At 36.5% G+C, this 24,278-nt stretch overlaps 1 protein-coding gene across 2 annotated transcripts in view; it reads right to left on the bottom strand.

The window, feature by feature from the left end:
• The window catches only part of LOC124167180 (CAD protein), a 141,786-nt gene that overhangs the window by 14,553 nt on the left and 102,955 nt on the right, over positions 1–24,278 (bottom strand). For both annotated transcript variants that reach the window (XM_046545008.1, XM_046545006.1), the window contains 11 exons: positions 22,717–22,881; positions 20,151–20,312; positions 19,798–19,966; positions 16,993–17,105; positions 16,410–16,851; positions 15,798–15,872; positions 15,489–15,556; positions 14,636–14,771; positions 13,479–13,835; positions 5,674–5,846; positions 2,560–2,701 (listed from right to left, as the gene is read on the bottom strand). In XM_046545008.1, coding sequence (XP_046400964.1) covers positions 2,560–2,701; positions 5,674–5,846; positions 13,479–13,835; positions 14,636–14,771; positions 15,489–15,556; positions 15,798–15,872; positions 16,410–16,851; positions 16,993–17,105; positions 19,798–19,966; positions 20,151–20,312; positions 22,717–22,881 — 2,002 coding nt within the window. The remainder of the gene's footprint in view (positions 1–2,559; positions 2,702–5,673; positions 5,847–13,478; positions 13,836–14,635; positions 14,772–15,488; positions 15,557–15,797; positions 15,873–16,409; positions 16,852–16,992; positions 17,106–19,797; positions 19,967–20,150; positions 20,313–22,716; positions 22,882–24,278) is intronic.

Raw genomic sequence — 24,278 nt, 5'->3', positions numbered from 1 at the left:
TTTTTCTCGTAGCGCACATTTTGCATCTTCTTGTGTGATATTTTTTCGTCCCCTTCCCCACAATAGGGACGAGATGGTGTTTGCTAAGGTCTCTCGATAAGCGCTGTGGGTGATCTCTTGAAGGGGCCCGTCCTGTTGGCTTATCATCGCAGTCATCGTCCGAGAATGATTCACTCGACTCCTGCCTACTCGCTGCCCACTCTTTGGAGGTCTGGAGAAAAAAGCCTTTGAATCGAATGCCATTATTTTTGTTTAGAGTTTTATAAACTCTGAAAGCATTAAAAAGAGTGCAATTTATTAGCCAAAGCACGACTTTCTTCAACCATTTCATTGTTTTTCTCATGATGGAGTAATGGGATAAGTACACATCCGCCCTGTCAACACCTTTGATGCACTCATTGTATTTTAGAATACAAGTGGGTTTTTTGATTGCCTGTCCTGTAACCCAATCCTTTACCTTTGAGTTACCCATGCTGGCGTTATGAACAGTGCTAATCATTCTTACTTCCCTCTTGTCTTTCCAAACCACTAGTAACACCTCACCTTTACGAGAGAACGTGCTCTGTCCCTTTTTCAAAGTTTTTGCCTCGCTCTTCAACGTGGGAGGGAGTCCCCGATTTGGTCTTATGGTTCCACACACTCTTACTTTGTTATCTAAGAGCAGTTCTGCAGTTTTCACACTATTATAATAGTTGTCTTGATAGACATGATGCCAAAGCTTGAGATGTGGCTTCAAAAGAGACAAGATGGTTTGTTCTAATTTTTTCCCCTCGGCTGAATAAATTTCTAAATTACTAATGTAGCCAGAATCACTTTCACAAACCATTCGAACTAGTAACCCATATTTTACTATTTTTGCAGGTTTATAGGTCTTGATTTTCAATCTTCCTCTCCATGGAATCATGGCATCATCAAGTGACAATTCCTGCTTTGGTTTATACACATTTTGAAATTTTTCAACTAAGTATTCCACGGTGGGTCTTATTTTATATAGTCTATCCGAAGTATCTGCGAATGCTTCGTTATCACTAAAATGCCACGCTTTCCATATCAGCTCAAATCTGTTTCGCGTCAGTAGCTCTCTAAATATTTTTGTTTCGATGAAAGGATCTGTACTCCAATACTCCTTCAGCGTATCTTTCCTCACTTGACCCATCAGAATCAAAATAGAAAAGAATTTTTTCATTTCAGCCATGGTTATGTTTGACCACTTCCCTGTTTTTGGCGATTCTTTGTATTTATGCTTATTTTGACAGTAATACAAATTGGATTAATGGCACATCATTTCAAAAAAATCATTACCAAGAAATAGTGAGACTACGTCAAGGATGTTATTGGAATTTTCTGGTAATCGCTTCACTCAAGGTTGGCCCAAAAATTGCTCTAAATGTCTCTCAAAATCTATGTTTTCCCATGAAGTAGAACTTCCTGCCAAAGCATTGTCTTCATTTTCACTCGCATCGGAGTCACTTTCACTGATAACTAGAGGAATAAGTTTTCTAGTTTTCATAATCACCACAACATCAGAATCGCTTTCACTTTCGTCGTTATCTTCGTCATACCCTAATGGTACATCTGACAAATCATCAGCACACAAGTCTAACAAAATTTCTTCTTCATCCAAAGTGTTGTCCTTCCGATGTGATGCCATAATATGGAATATTCTTATGAGTGGTTTTTAGAGCACAAATGCGAGCAAACCTTCAAGCGAGAAAAACTTGACACCAAATGTTCTATTCACTTGGACTCAGGGAAACACCAACTGCTCTTGACACATTAGGAGAGGAAACTAACCCAGAGGCAGGAAATAAGTAAGAGAGCATCATCTTCATCCATGGCATGGACCAAAAGAACTGGGGGCCTCATTGTGAGTCCCCCAGTTCCTTTTGTCGAGAATGTTTATGTTGACGGAGCAGAGCAGTCCACTTGCTGAGAGTGCATCTTGAAGAAGCGGCGATGAAGATAAGGGTCAAACTCGCTAGATAAAACAAGGCCATGTGGATAGACTCTTTGGGAAATAATGAGCCAAGTGTGTGGGGTAACTCAAGGAAAAAGATAAATAAGATGCCAACGCTGGTGAGAAGAGAAACGCCGATTCTGGGTGGAGGTGGTGAGAATGAAAATATGTGCCTATTCGGGCGTAATGCCTTTGGTTTAAACATGGTTAAAAAGCTAATTTTTAGAATATAACTTTACCCAACCAAACATTATGATGTATCAATTCATTATTAATAACGAACAACAACTGAAAACGTTCTAACGAATACGGATTGCACGCTTTAAAATTGTTTTGGTTGACGCGCCTAAATGACAAGAATCTTCGTCATCCGTCCGGAACGTTCAGGAAAAAAATGACGAGAATTCTCGCCATCCGTACGCAACGTGTTAACATTGTTTAACTTGTACATATACCTTATTCCCCTAAATAGTGCTGACAAGCTACACTCATCATTGTCATTTGAAGTTCATGATGAGCTAAACTCATCATTTCAGCACAATGGGTTAAGCAAGGAATGGCGACCAGTGTAGCTTCTAAAGGCAATTTATAGCAGCTCTTACCTTCCAGAGATTCCCCTTTAGTAACAGATGAGGATATACTGTCAACATGAACAACTTGGCCTCCAAGCCTCAGCATTGCAGCAGCAAAGCTGCAGGATGTCCTGGTGCTAGCCTCGTAAAATATTGAAGCCATTACTTTGCCCTGGAAAAGAGAGGAGAGGAACTAAATGGTAATCTGCTGTAAAACAGTTATGCATCCACAAATTATAATGACTAAAACATAGGAAACTAGATTATTTGATCTCAAGAGTAAAATTCATGTGTGTTCTATACTTCATAATTTAATTTAATGATGGACTAGGTATATATTTTTATCCACATAAAAATATTAAATTACTGTAACATGTCACAGCCCTATTGGAAAAAATCAGCCGATTCCATTGAAAATTCCAATTGAAATCAATTGAAAATGCCAATTTTCAATGGAATTTCCTTGTTTTCAATGGAATATCCAAAAATTCCATTGGATTTTCAAATTTACAACTGAAAATACGAATATTCCATTGAATATTAGGAAATTCAATGGAATTCGAAGAAAAGATACAATTGAATTTTCAAGTATTCCATTGGATTCTCAAATTTTCAATGGAATTCCCAAATGTCCTATTGAAATCTCAAATACTCCATTGAAATCTCAAATACTCAATTGAAATAAAAAATACCGTTATACCGTTATTCATATGTTTACGTGCATATGGTTGACTGGGTTGTGGTCAGTTGTGGTTAATTTTTTGCTTGTGGAGAAAAGACTATTTAGTATCGTTGTTATTTAACCTGTGCTTGATCCCCACAGCGTTGTTTTAGGTCATTCGTGTGTTTCTTCCGTGATATATAGTGGAAGTTGGTGGAAGTTGGTGGAAGTCTTGATGTGATTGTTGTGCTGTAGTGTGTTCATTTAGTAATGTATCGTTTGCCTTCAGTTTTTTGACTGGTTATACTAACGTTTGTGTTTAAAATGTAAGCTTATTTATATAACTTAATTATGCGTACGTGCGTTACGTCGCCGACAAAAAACTACTAGCATTGTCGGAATAGTGTGTATCACGCAGGTTTGTTTGTGTGAAGTGAAATTCCCGTGTTCTTGTATAAACATGAGTGACATGTTTCTGTTGTGAAAAACAAGTTATGTTGGCTTCATGTCAAACCAAAAGTATATTTATCAGTATTTTAAAGAAGCCTTTCTTAGATAAAGACGTGTGAGATATTTGTTGGTGAAGTTGTTATCGCTAATCGCGGAAAAACGTCTTCTTTTCGACAACTATTCAACGTTGTTTGAACTGGTAAAAGATGTGGCTCTCATGGTATAGTTGTTGTTCTGATAATCATGGCAAAACTATACAGATTTTCGATAACTATTCATGATTGTGAGAAGTGATGTAAGATGTGGAAAAGCCCAATTAAAGTTTTCATGACACTGCTTCTAAAAATATTTCAACTTTAATTTTTGTTCACATGTTTTATTTATTCAGAATTCGGGATTCGTGAAATTTAGATGTTAAGTATATTCTACCTAATAAGTTTACCATATTGGATGCATTAATGTATTTGTAATTTTTTCAATTGAACTGTTCCATTGAAAAGTGACAAATTTCAATGGATTTTTTTTTCAATTGTAAAAATTTTCATTTGAACTGTTCCATTGAAAATTTTTCAATTGAACTGTTCCATTGAAATTTGTCACTTTTCAATGGAACATTTCAATTGAATTTTTTCCCATGATTTTTTCCAATAGGGAGTAAATTAGCAACATTTCTATGGTCGTAAAAATGCACAATTAGTGGTGCTTTACAATTAATAAAATCTTGATTATATGATAGATTTAATTGTAATGGAGTCTCAATCCAATTCAATGCTGTAATAGACAAGGGAAATAGTGACCCACTTATTGTGAGGGAGAATGTTTACCCAGCAAAACAATTACAAATCCAGATAAGCTACAGATTCATGTAATGGGCTAATTATTTCAAGTGTAAACCTTTAGTTTTGTACAATTTTATTTACCTTTCTTATCAACCTATATGCCAAGCATAATGATTTTATACTTTTTTTAAATACTTCCAGAATTACCATTCACTAAAATTGAAAGTAATCACCCTCTACTGAAGAGAGTCAAATAACTGAAAATGTGTGTTAATGAGATTAAATGATAAAATTACAGTATTCAGCTTAGTAAAACCACTTGTCTGTTTCCACACACTTTTATTTAAACCGACCATGGTTTCAGCAACTCGTGCCATTATCAAAGTACCATTACCAAGGCACGAGTTGCCATTATCAAGGTACCATTATCAAGGCACGAGTTGCCGAAACCATGGTCGGTTTAAATAAAAGTGTGTGGAAACAGACAAGTGGTTTTACTAAGCTGAATATCAAAGATTTCCACCGTATCACGCCGGACACTGTATCTTTTATAAAATTACAGTAGATGGTAATTAAAGTGAGAACAAGACATAGCAAGAATTGCATTGTAATGACTGATTGCAGTCTATCGTAAAAGACTTATGATTAACATGTAAAAAAATATTCGTCTCCTGGGTTATGAATTCATCGAGCCCTGAGCAGCAGATGGCCGAATTGGGCATCGAAACATCAGCAGTATTGCAGTTCCTGACTCAGTGGAGATCCCAAGAACTCTTCTCAGAGGTAAGTAATTGCTTTTCAAAACTTCATTTTCAGAATTTTAAACAAATACACAAGTTAAGGCAAAGACACATATCACTCCTCAGTGAAATAGCTGACACAAAATAGAAGCAATGATTAAGAATGATTATGGGAATTGAGAGGCTTCAGTCTTCACCTTCGGATATAATTGGCACCCAGATGTAGTGATATTAAACTCATAACTGATATCCCAACAGTATACAAAATACTTAAATATTTCAACTAATTAACGACTGCAGCGGAGGATAAATGTCTCTTGAACACCCATAGAAATCAGAATTAAGCAGTGTGTAGGATAATAAACGGTTAATTAAATTTCAATATCCCACAAACTTCAAAATGATCCTTTTAACTTATCTACGGAATTAAACACATGCACCTCCATAAACATCAAGTCAATTCTATGTAATGCATAAAATACATCTGTATCTAACAAAATATTAACTAAATTACCTTAAGGATATGATCTAATGGCCTGTCTCTATGAACATTTGCTCTCATAGTAGCAGCTAGGTTGAATACTTCATTCATTTGCTCCTTGGAAAAAGTATCGACGGTTAAAATGTGCCTTCCAGTGAGGCCACTGCTGTGGGATGAAGGCACCACTGATCCAGGTTGCATGTATGCTGTAGTGAATAAAACAAAGAATTAAGGACTAAAACGTACATGTAAGGAATTCAATGAAGGGTGAGAGTATCTGGATTTCTCACAGAGGATAAGGGTATCTGTGTCCAGGGGAAATTTAATTTTGATTAGAAGATGAATGAGAAATTGAAAAGTACATTGAGAAAATGAGTAGCAAAAGTAAGTGTATCTGATGCTGGTTAATATTAAGGTTATTCTACATGATATATTTATGTATGTTTTTATGAAGTTTGTTTACAATTTCCTAGGATGAGTATGTTTAATGATGGTAATACCGTATTTCCATGAATCTAAAACAAGGTTTTTTTCCCTCCCAACTCCTGCAGAAAAGTGGGTTTGTCTTACAATCGCATGCAAAATGCACGACATCAATTGGGTTGCATAATTTGTCGGGAAAAAATTATGGATACCTGAGTTTGCCACCTGATAGCTGTAAAACGAATAACCAACGTTAAAAATAGCTGAACAGTAATTTTGCATGTAAGTAAAAAAAGATTTTCCATTTTTCGGCAGCAGGCAAAGATTTGGTGCGTGCTGATTGATCGCCGCCGGGTGCACTTCTGTCATGTCTGCGAGTTTGCCTGCTTTACCCTAGGTTCGGTTCTGTTCAAGTTAAAGCTCGATCAACTCGCAAAATGTTCGTGTGACTGGTTACAATTTACCTAAATTGTAACGTCAAAGCCTCAATGTCGTCGCGGAATAAAGTGCTACAAAGCCGTTCCATTTTTCTCGGAACAACGGTAAGAAGGCAACATGATTTGCCTCTGATTAGAGAGATCGATTCAGTTGTGACCCCATGCTTTCAGAGTATAATGATGGCAGAGAAAAGAAGTCATTCCACTGCCGCTTTCAACAGAAAAGTTATATTATTTGCAGAGAAAAATTCCAATACTGCAGCTGGAAGAGTATTTGGTGTTTCGGAATGTAATGCTAGATGCTGGAGACAAGATTCGATTATGATTTTCTCGTGTGTAGTAACAAGGAGAGCATTTTCTGGACCGCAAAAAAGAAGGTGCGAAGCATTGGAAACAAAACTTAGTGACTTTGTTACATCCTAGGACTAAAGGACTACGAGTTTCTAGTGAAATTATTCAAGTGAAAGCAAAAGAATCAGCTTGGACTTGGGGAATTCTGCAGACTGAATTTGGAGGATTTGGAGATAGTCGATCTGGGGTGTAGAAGGAAGCAGAAGAAGAAGCTCGGAAAGGATTTTTTTCTTCGTCGGAAAACTTCGATTTGTCAATAACTTCCACCAAATTTTGAAGAGTAGCTGGTTGAATTCCGGCATTTTGTGATAAGAAAATGACAAGAAAAAGGATATTTTCTTGGCCAAATAGGTAATGCTGCCAGATGCCAGTTTACTTTGATATGCCCAGTGCATATGCAGTGACAAAAAAAGGAATTCACGTAAAGATACTTTCTAAGTTAAGGTATTACGACAAGGAAGTGAAGATACTTTCTGCTGATGCTGAAAAACAAAGACTAACTGTGCTGTACTGCTGATGGGTTTCAACTGCCACCGTACATAATTCTAAATCGTAAGAATGTGCCCAAGGGTGAGAATTTTCCTTCAGGAGTGATAGTAAGAGCAAATGAGAAAGGGTGGATGACGAGTGAAATGGTAGCTGAATGGCTAAAAGTAAGGTTCCGACAGCGTGGACACCTTCTCAAATTAAAGTCTCTACCTGTTCTGGATTCTTATTGAGGGCACATTACTCCAACTGTGAAGGTTGTAATGAAATAAGCAGATAGTGACTTGGCTGTGATTCCAGGAGGTATGACATCCCAGCTGCAGCCTTTGGACGTTTGCGCTAATAAGACTTTTTAAATATCAATTGAAAAGGTTGGCATCTGAAGAATGGGAGCCGACACCATCTGGACACGTAAAGACTGGGTTCGTCTATTTCAGTTATTGCATTGCATTTTATCTGCATGGAAAGGAGTGAAAGAGGAAATCGTTATTAAAGCATTTAAGAAATGTGGTATTTCTAATCTTATGGGTGGAAGTGAGGAGAGTGAACTTTGGCAGAACAGTGATAAAGATTCAAGTGGAAATGAATGTGATAGTTAATGTATCTAAAATGAGTCTTCGTGAATTATTTTGAGCATGTAAATTAGTTAAGTCACCAAGTGAAAGTATCTTCTTTCATCATTTCTTGTTGATCAAGCCGTAGTGTTACATTATAGTAAGAACTAGAGAGTACAACTCAAAATGCTTGCATTTCCTATTTTTCTGCTTACGGGCACAAATTTTGATGAACTCAATCCCTAAGTATTTTAACTTTTATTACTTTTGATGGGAGTTTTGGTTTACAGCCACTTTGGAATAAAACAACAAGAAATACCAAGGGCCACTAGTATTAATCGCCCAATTATGACGCAGGTAGTGAATATGACAGTACGGTCTGGAGCTCTCTCTCACGATGACAGTGGTGGCAGGGTGTATATAATCTTTCGTTGACTGCTGACTTTTGTATCCTCTGCAAGCTCTTAGCTGAATCTTGGCGATAACAAGGTGATATGCATGACTTTTGGGCTATAGTAGGGTATTATCATTTTGCCGAGTGCGCCAAGCAATCTCACGCCGCCATCGCAGCAAGCAATAATGTTAATGGCGATGGACTCTCATGGCAGTGCTCGCAACTGTGGGAAACAGGAGTAGCATTCCACTACATCTATCATTAATGTTAATTCCTCAATATTTTAGAGCCGAGAGAAGTGAAAATATAGAAATTTAGTACATTTTTTGGAATTGCAACCTCAAAACTCCTGTTGCATATTCAAAGCAAACAGCAATCAGAAGATAAACAAAAGATTATGAGCATAAATAACAATAACAACAACAAACATGAATATAAAAATGCAAATAGAATAAATGCATAGGCACTAGAATTCCTCTAATTATTTTTCAAAATAATTTTTTCCCGAGTTCCAAAAAAAGGGGGAATTATTTTTCAAAATAATTTTTTCCAGAGTTCCAAAAAAAGGGGGGGTCCTCTTAGAATCGTGTTCGTCTTAGATTTGTGCAAATACGGTAATATATGTAGATGACCCTTTACGATGATTTATGTATGTGATTTACTTTGATGAAACATCTTACACCAAAGTCAAATTTATCATGACAACTATGTGATAATATTGTATATATTTTAGTGATGGGTCGGTTCGATTCCTCGATTCTCGGCCAAGAACTGGAATCGAAAACGAGTACTTGCCAAGGTGAAAAATCGATTCCCATTCCAGTAGTACTTCAAACCACAAAATATACGACCGCGTTTCCAAAATTCATTTGAATTTTCGCGCCTCGTAATCATGATAACAAAACACACATCTTCCTGGGATGTGCGATTACTCGAAAATTCAAGTCGAGTCGAGTAGTTGGTACTCGACTCGAGCGTTTCGAGTAGCATTGCGAATGTCGAGTCGAGTAGTTAAGGTTATAGAGCTTTCGAGTATAGTAGGTCCAGCGATCTGCAGACTGGAAGCGCTATCATGAAACTCATGTTATAATGCAGTTTTTAAAGCCGATAAGTTATCCTAATGCCTTGGCCTGGTAGTTTCAGCTTGCCGAATACACTATAGTTGTCGACATGGGCGCCGAATAGCTTTACGGCAGCCGATCGTCTTCCTACCCGGCGCGCACTGGTCCGAAATCTGAAAAAGCTGGAATGAAGTCCAAAATGACCTTTTTGGGGATAGAGACTTGAAACTTAGCGTAAATACTCATAAATTATAACCAGATATAGATTTATATGCCGTTTTACATAAATACGACCCTTTAGTGAGATACAGTGGCCCAAACATGACCAATTTTTCAATGCCACGCGAGATATCGTTTTTCCTCAAAAAATCTTTGAATTTATCCAGGTGGTTTTGCGTTGGTATGAGTTTAATGGAATACAAAAACGCAATATTCCTTTGACCTGGTGCTTTTCCTATATTTTCAATGACTTTTGAAGATTTTGGCTCTCATCTGTCTGGCTTTACAACGCAAAATGGCCGACCCGTTTTTCGCGTGAAATTTGACATAAAGTAGACATTATCTTTCATTTACGAAAAATATAAATCGGAATATTTGAACCACAATATAAAGTAGAGATTTATAAAGATTACTAATTAGAAATCTTGGAAAAAAAAAGTTTGCTACGAAGGAAATTAGAGCGATTTTTCAATCGCTCGTCAAGGCTGACCTACACGCAGCGGACCTCTGAGCCTCGGTAACTGAGGCCGATTTTTCAAGTTTTTTAAAACATTAGTCTTGAAAATCGTCATGTAAAGCATGGATAATCGTCTTAATTGACTTAAAACACTAAACTGAGGATGTTAAAAAGGATTATGTATAGATCGACTAGGCCATTTAGAGCATTACTCGAAATAAAATACTAAGGATTGGATATTTTTTTGAACCATCCCACGCATAAGAAATATGGCTCGGGTATTGAAGTAAAGTGAAGAAATTAAGTCAGCATGCTAAAGAGAGAGAAAAATGAACGGTTTCCACGAACGGCAACAACTGATACCCTTTTTCCCTTTCCACCTTCGCAGAGGTGAGTCGCGCGGAAGGGGGAGTTTTCATAACACAAGGCATCTTTTAGCCTTTTTTTATTACTGCGTCCCTCCGATGTGATATTCATTTGTAGCGTATAGTTTCTTTCTTGAAATTAAAAAGAGCAAGAAATTTTAACGCTGATTAAATGACGTGAGAAGTATAGAATTTTTTTGGCTCTACAAAACTAAAGTTTAGTTCTATAGTTTGTTCGCTTCGTCCACTTTAATTCCATGAAGATTCAAGGTCCAAATAAATCGTTGATATAATTTTTAATAAAAATTCCAAAGTCTCAAAATCTTGCAATTTTGGTAGGAAAGTACTTGCCCAGTCACACAAGTGTGTAGCGAAAGCCAATTTTCTGCAGGCAGTAATACTGTAACATGGAGATGTCAAAACCTGCTGGCTGAGCATGTAGAATAATTGGATTTTCTGCTTGAGAATTTGAAAGGGCCAAATATTGCATGATTCATATAATTAGCATGTAATCTTTATTATAGCTGTGAAAATTACTATACTCAGGGCTCTCCCTTGTAGTTTGGATACATACATATTGTCGACATATTACTTGGGGTTAATTAATTTCAATTTTAACAGATGAAGACACATTAATTTTCATTCATCTCCTACTTCTGGCAATAACCATCAACGATCCTCATTATATTTTCCTTCTTACATTAGGCTAGACATTCATCATAGAAAATTGGAGTAGAATATATTGTAGTATGCATTGCTGTATTGCCTTGTTCAGAAATTATCATACTCGACTTGATACTTGCGAGTAATTTTCAACTCGACTCGAGATCAAAAAGTGCTACTTGGAAATCCCTTTTATATTCCAAAGGAGCAAATGCAGACTAGGGAGCCTGTGACAGGTATATAGTCAAGATACAGTGATGTATTTGGAAAAGTACCCAAAGTCACCATAGCAAACACTGTTGAAGCTAAAGTGGAAGCTTATTTATCATAGATGAATGCACCACCAAATTCCTTCCCTGGAAAATACTGAAAGACTTGTATCTCCTACCCAAGGCTGAAAGTATGTATTAGCGAAGAGGTTTCTTGCCATACCACCATCCACTGTGTTCAGTGAAAGACATTTAGTTCTGCAGGAAAAGTATGTGATGTAAAATGCAACAGGCTTTATCCTAGGATATCCTAGGCTATTCTAGAAAGCAAAGCATGACAGAGTGAAGATGCTTTGCTTTCTGAGCAAAAATTAAAAGTCTGTAAAAGGAGACTAAATTTGTGAGACATTATTGATATGACTAGATACCTATTTTCAATAAAAGATAGATATTAAAGGAGATACTTTTATTAAAAATTTAAACATGAGTGCTAATATTCTTAAGTAACACCTATCATGTAACATCACTTTTCAGGTATGTTCTGTTTTGAAATTTAGCTATTATATTTTAATTACATAGTCATTATTTGAAAGATGCTTTTGTCAACTGACTCTTTCACAGAGTAATATTTTTAAAAGTGGTTTTCTTGTTGCCTGGAATTAAGTGATTTTTTTCTTGGAGCCTATGGCATCAGAATCGATGGAATCGGTATCGGTAGAATCGGAATCGAAATGTCAGAATCGGAATCGATAAAATTTTGGAATCGACCCATCACTAATATATTTTAAAACAAAACTGGTAAATGGAAAGAAAAAAATCATTTAAACAAATAAAAAGGAATTAATCTGATCACAAGAGTAAAAGGCTGCACTGTATATATTCTCATACATTCACAAAAAATCAATTCCATGATGATGGTGTTCCAATATACACACTTATACTATGTACAATCATTCAAAAAGTCAGGCTAACTATTTTCATGCAACAGCTAATAACACTTACTACCATTGGCAACTTGTTACCATGCCATGATGATTTTACATACAACTATTGCGATATTATTGAACGCAAGGATCAATGTGTGAAGGGAGAGCATTCAAGAATCACTCAAGTTATAATTAGCTTCTGCCTTATCATCAGCAAATTTAATTAAGTGAACTGAATAAAAATTAGCATCAGAAAAGGAAAATATTACATCATAAACAATGAAAAATTAATGCTTGAAGATCAGAGTACAGTGCACACACAAGAGTACAATCAAAAAAAACTTGAGGCAATGAACTTGAGAATAGTGTGAGACCATTCAGCAACTTAGCCTTGAAATGTATGGATAAAAAGAACTTTTCATCATAACCAGGGGTGAAAAGCAAAAATGAAGATAGGGTACATCCTTGACAAAAACTTGTCTTAAGCTAAAAGGTTCTTAAGCTTCTGTGGAGAGGATTAGTGGTTTTTCTGTAAATCTGCACTGATTCTTCAGAAAATTTCAGGGGCAGTTTAAGTTCATTGTTTGGGAAGGGGGCAGTGGTTCCAATTCGAAAACTGTCAGACAAATGTCCAAAATAGATTTTTTTATATATATCTTCTTGAAACTTATGACAAATACACAAAAAAGACAAGTGTTTGTGAAATAATAAGTTATATCTCATAAATATCATCCATTACCTAGATATAGTGGCTCAAACACGATCAAATACCCAAAAGAAAATCGTTTCTTAGAAGTTAAGCTGACACAAGAGTAATGAAAGGATTTTATTAATCTTATTGATTACCAGTAGAAGTGCAGGGGAATGGGTATTTTAAACTTGTAAAATGTTATTTTTGGGTACTCTAGTTGCACAGCCAAACCGTGGTGATTGACAATTTTTCTTTGGGAAAAGATATTCGAGGCATATTTTCACGAAGCCTTCCCACAATGATAGAAAAAAGGTTTACTGTGTTCGTTTGCGATAGTTTACTTTAACGTAACAACAATCATAACCGAATATTTCACCAAATAGTTAGCATTGACTCCTATAGGATTATCAATGTTTTGGTCAAAGTAATGCTTTCATACCAAAGCACCCCCATTCCTGCCACACTGAGCTCCACGCTCGGAACAAGTTGTACTACCCCCTCCAGTATCCTCCAGTACCTCCTTGGCAAAAATGGACTACCCATTAATAACAAGAATCCATATCAACTTCAACCAAGACCAAGATAAATTACACACAACTAACCTCCAATAGTGTTAGATTGGAATGCTGGAGCAGGATTAGGTTGAGACACGGGAGGTGGCAGCAACAAAGGTTGAGGCACATGCATTGAAGGTACCAGGGTTGCGGATTGAGCACTGGCCTGCGGGACACCCTGGAGGGGAACATGAGGCAGGGGCTGCACTTGCGGAGGCACAAGTGGTTGAGGGACAAGGGGCTGGAATGCATGCTGTGGGATGGGTGATGTACATCTCTGCTGAAAAATGTGACTCCCAACTGGCACTGGCAGCTGGTGCCAAACATCCCTAACTTCCAGTTGGCAGACAGGTGTTGCTGATGGTGGCCGGCTGAGTTGATCAGGCCTGAATACTGGATACACATCTACAAAAATATAACATGGACAATCAGGACACAATTCAGTGTGGCAGAAGGCAGGGAAATTAATGAAGCCTGTGACACAAGTTTGCAAAGAATGCCTAGGCTTGTGGGCCCACTCCCTGAAGGGGCTTGCATAGCAAATAAATATAGAACAACTTTTCTAAAGGCAGATTTCAGCACAAATAAACAATCTGTAAGTCAAAAAGCGAATATATACAAAGGTTTACACAAAAGATGTTTCATTATGCCATATTATTGCACTATGAGGATTAATACATACCTCAAATTCATTCATGGGGTCACATGAGTTAACACGTAGCTTTTAGCAACCAAAGATTTTTTTAGCTACTATTTTACCACTAATATAGTCTATTCACATGTCATAAATTACTTATCATTAACTATTTTCACAGCATAGGATTCCTTTACCATATCAATAAGACTAACTATAATTATTAGATAGAAGGATTTATTCAAATGATAGCAAAGTGAATGGATTTATATAACTGTCTCCATCCCTGATGATGAAGCCTAATAATGTCCCATTTGTCCCCCCCTCCCCCAGAAAATTTGAGTCATGTTACATAAGAATAAGAAAATTAAAAGGTTCACCCTTCTTGCTCAGAAGGTTTTTTATATAGATATTTTATATTTACCAGTGTTTCAGCACCCATAGGATTAGTGATTTATTTACAGCAAAACAGTGAACGTCAAACTATTTCCAAACAGCAAGCAGAGAAGTAATAACTCACAGTACTAGAAAAAGGAATAACACTACTCCTTCAACATTTTAGTACACGTACCTTTAGTTTGTCTGGAAATATCACCAACAGGCTGCTGTATATTCACTGGCCCACTTGGAATGAAATTAGCAGGCTGAGCCAAACCCTTAGTCTGCATTTCACGCACATCTTTACCAAAGCCAGGAGCAATTAAGACCTAATGTTGAAAGAAAAATTACTTAGTGGATCAGGGAAATTAATATTTAGTTTCTTCAATTATTAACAGGTCTACGTAAGTAAATTATTGGATTCATTTATCATAATTTTGCGGGTAGAGTTCAGGAGTGCATTGCAAAAAAGCTGTATTGCCATGCATTTTCATTTTAAATACTAATTGAAAATTTTCACTTCCTGAAATTTCCCTTATTTATGCATAAAAATATTTTTTTGAGCAAACGAGAATATTACTAGAATATGTCAAACACATTCAAACAACTAAGTACAGTAGATGCTCACTTAAAAACAATAATCCAACCTGGAGGACCGATCAAAAAACAAATTCTATCCTATGTTGAATCAGGATTATTTCTGGTTAATGACCAAGTTTAAAGTCAGTTTGGAATCACTATAAACAGAATCAATACATAAATATAATGTTGCTATATTATAAAATATGTTTTGTAAACAAAAAGTGCGAGGAATTACAAATATAACTGGTAACATTGGGTGAGTGAAAAAAAAATTTGCAAATTTAAAGTTTTAAAAAGTACACACAAAATAAGCCCAAATTTTTAGCCGAATCTATCACAAAGCATGGGTCTACTTAAAAACCAATGTACAGATATCTTACTTACGTAATGTTCAATCGATTTATTTATATATTTAATTACTATCAATAGATTACTTAAAAATCAAACATCTCACATGAACTTACTTGACCATCAACATATGCTACCTCTCCTCTTAAGACCACCCTATGAACAGCACCTTTCACCACCATGCCTAGAAAAAATGCAATATGCTTTACATGCCAAGAATTAGAAATAATAAAATATTTCAGGTCTTTAAAAAACCTGAATCTGATTGCCCTGAACCAGAATTTAAAGATGCACTTAACAGCAGAACAATAGAGTCCATTACTTAGGACAAAAATTTTACATTACTTATCAGCCTTGTTTTAAATAATACCACATCAAAACCCTATATGTATTTCACAAGCAAAAATGGAAAATATTAGACATACCAGCAAACGGACTCCAACCACTCTTGCTATGGAAAGCCTTCTCTTTGCTTGGAGTAGCGAGCTGCGGTATTGCGACTGAAAATAAAAGCAACACCCATCAATCAAGGAAGAGAAAAGATACAAGGTTATGTACTTCTACTCTACTTTCAGGGAATTTTTCTTAAAACTAATGAGACATCAATCGCATTTGTCTCATAAATATCAAAACCATGAAAACCTAGAATTGTAATTGCGCTAAATTAATGGCACGACCGTGCTTTTTTCTTCTATAATCGAACTGTATTTAGAACCAGTTGTACTTAGAATAAGTTAACCAATTTCAGTAGATCTCTGATTTAATTAATTTGTGAATTTGATATTTTTAGCAGAATAAATACTTCATAAAACAAATTAAAAATGCATACTTTAAGCCAAAAATATACAATATAGTTCATAAGAAAAAGAAATTTTTCAGTTTTGAAGATAATTCTCTGCTTCTAAGAAGAGATTTGCTATTTCAAACTCTCTTAGCATCTCTATTACCATTCTGGCAACATGTCATTGTAATCATAGAAATAAAAAAATGGGCTATAATTACTACAGGAGTAATTAATTAAGAATAAGATAAATTACCATTTGATTTTGTAGATTGTTTTGGTAAACCAGCAGCAGAGCTCTTCGTGTCATTTGTTGTCACTTCCAAATCTGTGGGAGGCTTGTTAGCACTCACAATTTCAGGCTGCAGTCCATTTATTTTGATTGATCTCGACTCCTTATTAGTAGATTTGTCTTCTGCTATGTCTCCATTCATTCCGTAAATGCCTCCATTTACTGCATCATGACCACTGATACCATTCATCACAACTGGACTAGTAGAGAGCTTTGTCAACTTCTTAGACAGTGAACCAGAGATAGTTATCTTTTCTGCAACAGTTGGTTTCTGCACATTTTCAGGCATGCTGGCATTTTCGGGGATCCTCCACTCTCTACCAATCTCAACTTCGATGTACGTATCACGTTGAGGAGGAAGGCCAAATATACGAATAGGATTGTGGTGGTAACGACTAACAAGATCCTGGAAAGGAGAAATATAATTTAAGCTAAAAGAGATTTACCACGTAAGAAAAATGCTAAACCTTCGAGGAAAGTTAATAGGTGTAAAGAATTTATTTGACAAGAGGTACACAATCAATTTTTCAATCTCAATCATTCATACCTCTAAAGTAAGTTTCTCGTCATGTACAGCAGTCAATAGGAGAGGCAATGCAGTTTCCAAGCCAGGAAATCCAGGGCAATGACCAGATTGCTTCTCTGAGAGAAGGTGAGGAGCTAAATGAAAAAGCAAAAATTGATGAAACAATAACTACTCTAAAGTCTAATTAGGTCATCAAAATAGATCAAAAAGGTCAAAATAAAGCAATACAAAAATCACAGGCATAAAGCGACTATTTTCAAATCAAAGCAAAAAGCATATAAATTAGACTGAACAAAAGGCACTTATTCCATATCTATTAGCACTAAAGCAATGATCTAGAAAAATAGCTGGTAAAAAGGAAAGTGTAGCTTTCCACAGAGAAATGATTATACAACAAGAAGTGCACTTGAACTAGGTACTCAACCTCCAACCCTCTTAAAAGTAAATTGATTAATTGACGTACAGGTGCCAACCAGTAAATTCTTGGAAAATAGTAGCGCCACAGCTTGTCAGGTGGCATGCAAAGAGTACCCATTCCCCTAATACAGAGGGTCTGAGTGCTCAACATTACCCCCACCTTCTTCATTTAGTAGAAGCCTACCATACCAAATGCAGCACTATCTCTTGGCAGCAGCATGAAGTTGAACATACTGATTACCCACTAGTGGGTAATATTGCTCAGAATTATGTCTGACTATGACTAACCTATAGGTCCCATCACAGTCTAAGCTAGGGAAGGCAGGTTCTGCCCCTAAGGGCATGGGTTAAGTCCTATAACATAGCATCGTGTCCCAGTTGCTTACCCTGGGTGTTCTTTTCAATAAATTTATCCCAATCTTTGATAACTTTATTTACCTTTTTCTAAAGAGTATTTGAATGACACTAGTATCGATGCTAATCCCTCCCTATGGGTATAAGTTAATCTCTTCAAGACAATCTCGTCAAAAACATTTCAAAACATTATCAAATGGTTTTATCCATAATAACTATTTTTATGATTGCTGAGCTTACGAGCTTTACCTAATTAAGTTCCAACAAGGATGGGTACCTGGCAATCACTAGCAACTAGTCGCACAGCTGGACACATCCCTCAAGGCTCAGTCATGAGATCAGTGGAAAATGATACAGTTGAGTCAAGGAAAGGTGCCATCTATATCTTTTCATTGGTTTGTTCACACATCTTCCCCTAAGGGCGTGCTCTCGCCCCTCCACAGAATCTTTCCCTATCGCCCCACTATTTCTTAGAGAAAACAGCCCTCACTCATGATGTGTAAGTTCAGCATGTTACATTCTGGATATCAAAATAATTATCTGTGGTTGACCACCCCGAGACGAATGTAACACTTAAAATTGATTTTCAACTCATATGAAACTAACTTCATTAATAAGCAAGGATCAAGCGATCAGTAGGTATGCGTAAAACTACTTTAGATTTGGAGAGGGTAGGAGTTGGTCACCCAATTTCAGCAGGTTTTGATCAGAGCATGACACGGGTGGACGTTTGCATGTTGCAGGAATTCAGGTGCTAAGGATTGATTTCTGCTTGAGTATTCGTGCGTTATGTTTAAATAACCCACGCATCACAAGTTTGTCATTATCATCATCAAAACTAGCAACCAATAAGTCACGTCATTAACCTTTATTTTGGCAATTTCAAGAAGTGAAGGAGGGGAAGAAGGCAAAAGTTTTGACAGGAGGGGAGTGAAACATTTAATGGGCAGGGAGTAAATCATGGAATTGAAGAGTTGTGACACAAATAAGGGAAAGAAGTAGACTGAATGGAAAAAAAAATCTGGACATTCTTAGTTTTTTATACTAGAGGCGACTTATACACAGAAGCGTCAATATCCACATGTTTAAAGCAGTGGATTTCTTTTGATGGCATCATTAAAACACATGCTCAGTAGATTCTAATTGTTGCATGATTTTTTAATCTCCTTGATTAAGTAATGAGAGAGATGTCATAATTTTTTGTGGAATTGGTCTATTTCATCTTATCATCTGTGACCATGAAAATTTCTAATTTTGTACTTCAACATAACACTTTTCTTCTTCAGGGTTCCCACTCTAACTAAATGATAAAATTCACGGCTTTTTCCAGGTTTTCACGGTCTGTTGATAAGCCATTTTAGGAAGAAATATTGATCACGTAGCAATCACAGGCCGCATGTCAACAAAAAATATAGCAAACGCGATAAACGCCGGGAACACAAAGGGAAAAATAAAAGTGCTCTTATCACCTATCGTTAGCAAAATTTAGGGTCGGCTAATGGCTGTGAGTGAGAAAATGGAGGGTGACAGAGAAGTAAAGGGGTGTTCGATTTCTCGCCAGGGTTAATGATCACTTTGGCTAACGGTCTTCCAATCACAGTCTCAAGGTCTGTGTATCGTCATGGCACACGGACCAATATTTGCACTTCGAATATACGGGTACAGATAAATGCGTGGACAGTGTCTGCGAGTGACTGACCCTGAAATATGATCGACATATCAATTTTTCTTTTGATCCGTCAATCGTGCATCTAAAATCAAGTAGAGAGGTTTTTAAGGTTTTACGACGAATTTCACGGCTATTTCCAGGTTTTTTTTTTGCTGTTTACGGAATTCACGGCTTATTCACGGTTGAGTGGGAACCTTGTTCTTTTATCGTCCTCCAGGGAGATTAAAATCACAAGACATTTTTCGCTTTAAGTGGGCTCCACTGCATTTTAAATCGCCGAAGAATTTAAGCCAATCCAGTTATTGAGTTTCAAAGTTTGAATTCAATGTTATAACAGGCAAATTAAGTCCTCATGCACAATTAACCAAATGCTACAATTCACTAACCATGGTCAGTAGCAAAGCAGTCGATGTATTTCATGTTGTCCCATAAAGCTTGCCTATCCTCTTCACTTCCAATCTTTGGACAAACAGTACAAAGTGGATCATTGGGAGAACAGTTCTTAGTAGAAAGGAAAAGATGGTGAGGAGTAACCTCACATGTCACAGCCAGTCCCTGCAAAAAAAACAAAGAACATTATTAGCTTCAATTCTATGCCAAGACAATTCCATTCAAATATTTTTATGTAAGAGTAAAGCTACTTCTTCAAGCATAGTTTTTTGTGACAAGTTAGCAAATTATACAAAAAATAATGATTTAAAAAACACTCAAAGATTCATATGACAAGAAAGTAACCGACCTTCTCCTTGGCTTGCTTGATTAATTCTATTTCTTCCTTGGTGGCTACATGGCACACATGAAGAGATCGTTTGTAAAGAGTAGTCAACATAAGCACAGCTGCCAAAGTCTGTCCCTCAGCATGGACACAAATTGGGTAAGAATGAGGCCATGAGTCAAAATGCTGTAAAAAAATATGAAAATGTATTAGGTAACTATAAACATCAATCAAATATTTTTTCTAACTTATGCAATGAATTTAAATTACTGTAATTTCTGAATAACTAGCACCTATACACCCATGCCTTGTATATTGCAAGGGATGCATCTCTTGGGTTCTTTACGATATACGAATTTGCATTATACAAGAGCGTTTTAACATTGATAAGATAGTGATGTGTTCCTGGTAGCATAGGTGCTGGGTATCGAATTTCCTCTAAATCATATATATTCCCATAAATAGCCTTAGAAAACCTTAGTTATACAAATATTTATTGTTTAAAATATCTTTAAAGATAGTAGGCATGCATTTAAAGACTTTTATTCACGTTAAAAAAAAAATTCGTACGCGCTTTTAAAATTCCCTCCTGTCGTGCGGGTAGGCTAACATCTACTATCTCAAGGGTTCATAATGAATTGCTGGCAGTTGACAATTTTTCAAACCAATCTAAAAACAATTATTGTGTCACCCAGGCCCTTTTGTCGCTCATCGAAATGACAGGCAAATGCTACTTTGAATGCCATTTCATAGCTAGAGGAGTTTATGAATGATAAATCATTTTCATTTGAAGTCCTCAGAGGCATTAGCAGCTACGTGAAACAGTCTTTAAATGCTTTGAAACCTGACCCAGGTTTTCCTTCCCTGAAAATGAATGAACGAGATTGCATTCTTTTCCAAAACAATATCATCTCGTCAACTCTAAAAACTAGTTAAGGGGGAAAGGAGCCACTTTCAATCACAGCTTGGAGTTCATCAGAAAATGTTGCAGTGACTGTGCTATCAACACTTTCAGATTCACCTAATATCGCCGCATTGAAAATACCTGCTTGCCGTTTAAAATTCTGGAACCATCTGGAGCTTTCACTAAATGTCTCGGAGTAATTACCACCTTTGTCTTTTTGTACAGATTCACAATGAACTTTCCGTATGTGTAGACCGCTTGGTTGAAGTTGGTGCAGCTGAGGTAACTAGAAGTTTTAACTTCGTCTTTATTCAGAATAAAGCATTGTGAGTTTAAACTTCCGTGGAATATCGCTTTGACGCTCTCCATTTTCTAAGCAATTGACCTCTTTCAATTTCTCTTTTAGGTTTATGGGTTTTCTTGATAGCGTCTTGATTTTTCTACCCGCATTCCTACTTTTTGCCATTGTTCTCTTGGTTTTTACTCTTTATGGCTCCATTGAAATCGCCTTCTACTGCTGCACTGCATTCCTGTGTATTCATGAGATGCAGAGAGCCTATGACTGCTGGGAGGGAATGAAGCCATTGTGTTTAAGACTATAGCAGACCCTTTCATGTGTTGATGCTATTCATACGCAACTCTGCCACCGCTCCATTTCTCCCCCTTGAATACCGATGACCTTGAAGGCTTTAGCGTAGACCCTCTACCAGGAAGTCAGTTGCCTGGTAACCTATGACGGCAAAAATTACATCTTAAACCGTATCGCTTAAAAAAAATACTCATTTCCACTAGCTCCACGCTTAATTAATGATCTAAATTAGCTATTGTAATTCTGTTAAGGAGACAAGATAAATTACTTCGATAGGCTGGCTATCTGGACCCAATGACGAGTAATGCTTTAGGCCAATGCACAGCAATGGATTTCGATTAATATATAAACAAAAAAGAAGATTTGAGGCAAGCAATACTATTAACATGCATAAAATGATAGCAATTTCGTGTGTACTTAGCGCAAGTTTATGTTTTATCATTAGAGCATTACAGTTTTTTGATTAGGCTACGATGTTTCCCCGAGGAACGAAATTGCACTTAATTGAAATTGCACAAATCAAAATTTTGCTGTGCGAGGCAAGGGTGTACATCAAGTTTGTAGCAAGTGTAATGGTGCCAGGGTCAAGGGTTAAAACCCTCCACTTAAAATCTTATCTCCCAAACATGTCAGAGTACACCACCTTCATATGAATTATCCCAAAATATACCACTAACCAAAAGAACCTCCCTTGAAAATTTGTTGCTAATGCTTAAATTTCCACTAACACTTGCAATACTTTCAACCTACCATTGCATACATCCTTTATTTAATAAACACCCTTAACAGGTACAATTTTGACCACAATGTCTACATATAGGATAGAATTGTACAAGTTACCTTTTTTACATCCACAGAAAACCTTTAAATGCCTATCATTCTCATACAGGCATTGGGAAAAAGCTCCACTCAGTGCCTACCATGCCTGCACGGGCACACTAATTTTAAGGGACAGTTACAATTAAATCCAACAGTGAAGGACGACCACGATTTAAATCCAGTAGCTTAAATTTAATTATCATGAAATTAATAGTGAAAGGATAGAAGTTAAGATGAACAGAAATAAAGCACAAAAAAATATAGTAACTTAGACTAACCTTCATCCAATGAGAAATTGAAGTCATCTTCAGTGTGGTGAAAGTGTCATTTAGATACATTTTCAATCCAGCAGCCATTGGAGCAAGAGGCTTCACAGCTTCTTGGTTACTCTCAGAAGCTCCAACAAAGAGAGCGTAGTCACAACGAGCACCAGCAGTGGCAGCCTGTCAACAGGAAGACACTCAAACTTCATTATAAGAAAATTAACACATAGCTAACACAATTACTTCATCTGCTTTCTTAACATAGACAGAAATATCATAAACTATGATGACTAAATAAAAATAAAACAATGAAACATGTGCCACAAAACAAAATTAGAGATATCATTTCTAGATGTGAAGATAGTGTTCAAAATTGAACCAATTACATTAATGCCTTCGGAAATAAAATAAGAGGTTATATAGCAGAAGTACAATGTAATGATCAGCACTGATGAAAATTTCTGCTACGAGCTACCTACAGGTGTCCAGCAACTGGGCTTAAAATTCACAGATTACCCAGTCTTCCCATTTTCCAGAGCACTGGTCACCCAGTATCAACCAATTAAAACTGCATGTTTGATTATTGCAAAGTTGTGCAATTAAGATGGTGGTCAAAATTGAATGCAACTTTCTATCCCAATTTCTAACTACCATTTACTACATCTCATTTTTCTTTAAATTTTATCCTAATTTTCAATTCCAAAACTCACAAGTGATGTTAATAATTAAACCTTTTATGCAAGTACAGTATTCACACTAGACGTGCAATACTGAAGATATTAAACACAAAATATATTTTAAATGTAAGCAACAGTGCATATATGAAGTTTTGTTTATGCGAGTACAGTAGAACCTTAGTTATACGACCCTCAGTTATATGATGACCTCACTTATACAACGATTTTTTTTGGTCCGGAGAATAAACCCATATGAACCCATGTATTTCCAACCTCTGTTATGAAACTTTTCACTTTTACCACGACCTCGCTTACGAAACATTTTTTGCCGGTCCAATAAGATGAAATACCTCACTTATACGACCTGTCAAAGAACTGCTCTATGAGAAGATTAGGGTACGCGCACCGATTTTAGTCACAGGAGCGGGAGTAGTATGTGCTCATTACAGAGATATGTCGATAAAGAATAATAAGTTTTAATAATGAGCAATGCTATTTATTAGATATTAATTTTAACAATGGTATATGATCGTCAATCCAGAATTGTGAACTACGGATTATCTATCTCTAACGGAAGACTTTCTAAGGTTATGTTTTCCATTGCCCCAGCGAAATAACACCCAAATGAGCTGTTGAAAATCCTAGCTAACTAAAATTTTGGCTCCCAAGGTCATCCAAAAAAGATTATTGTATTTGCAGTATGGACGTAAGTCGTTGGTGATTCAACACGATGGCAAAAACAGCATGTGTGGCCTCATTCTGCAGGCTCATCCCACATTTGCGGGACGAATTGCACTGGTGGAGAGTTGTTTACACAGCACACAGATCAAAACTGACCCAATTTGTAACTCAGTGGGTTTAAATGAAACATAGTTGGACCTTGAATAGCTATTAGCTTAA

The sequence above is a fragment of the Ischnura elegans genome, chromosome 10, assembly GCF_921293095.1.
Source record: "Ischnura elegans chromosome 10, ioIscEleg1.1, whole genome shotgun sequence".
Lineage (NCBI taxonomy): Eukaryota > Metazoa > Arthropoda > Insecta > Odonata > Coenagrionidae > Ischnura > Ischnura elegans.
The sequence above is the reverse complement of the archived record's forward strand: the minus strand, read 5'-3'. Positions and strand labels throughout refer to the sequence as shown.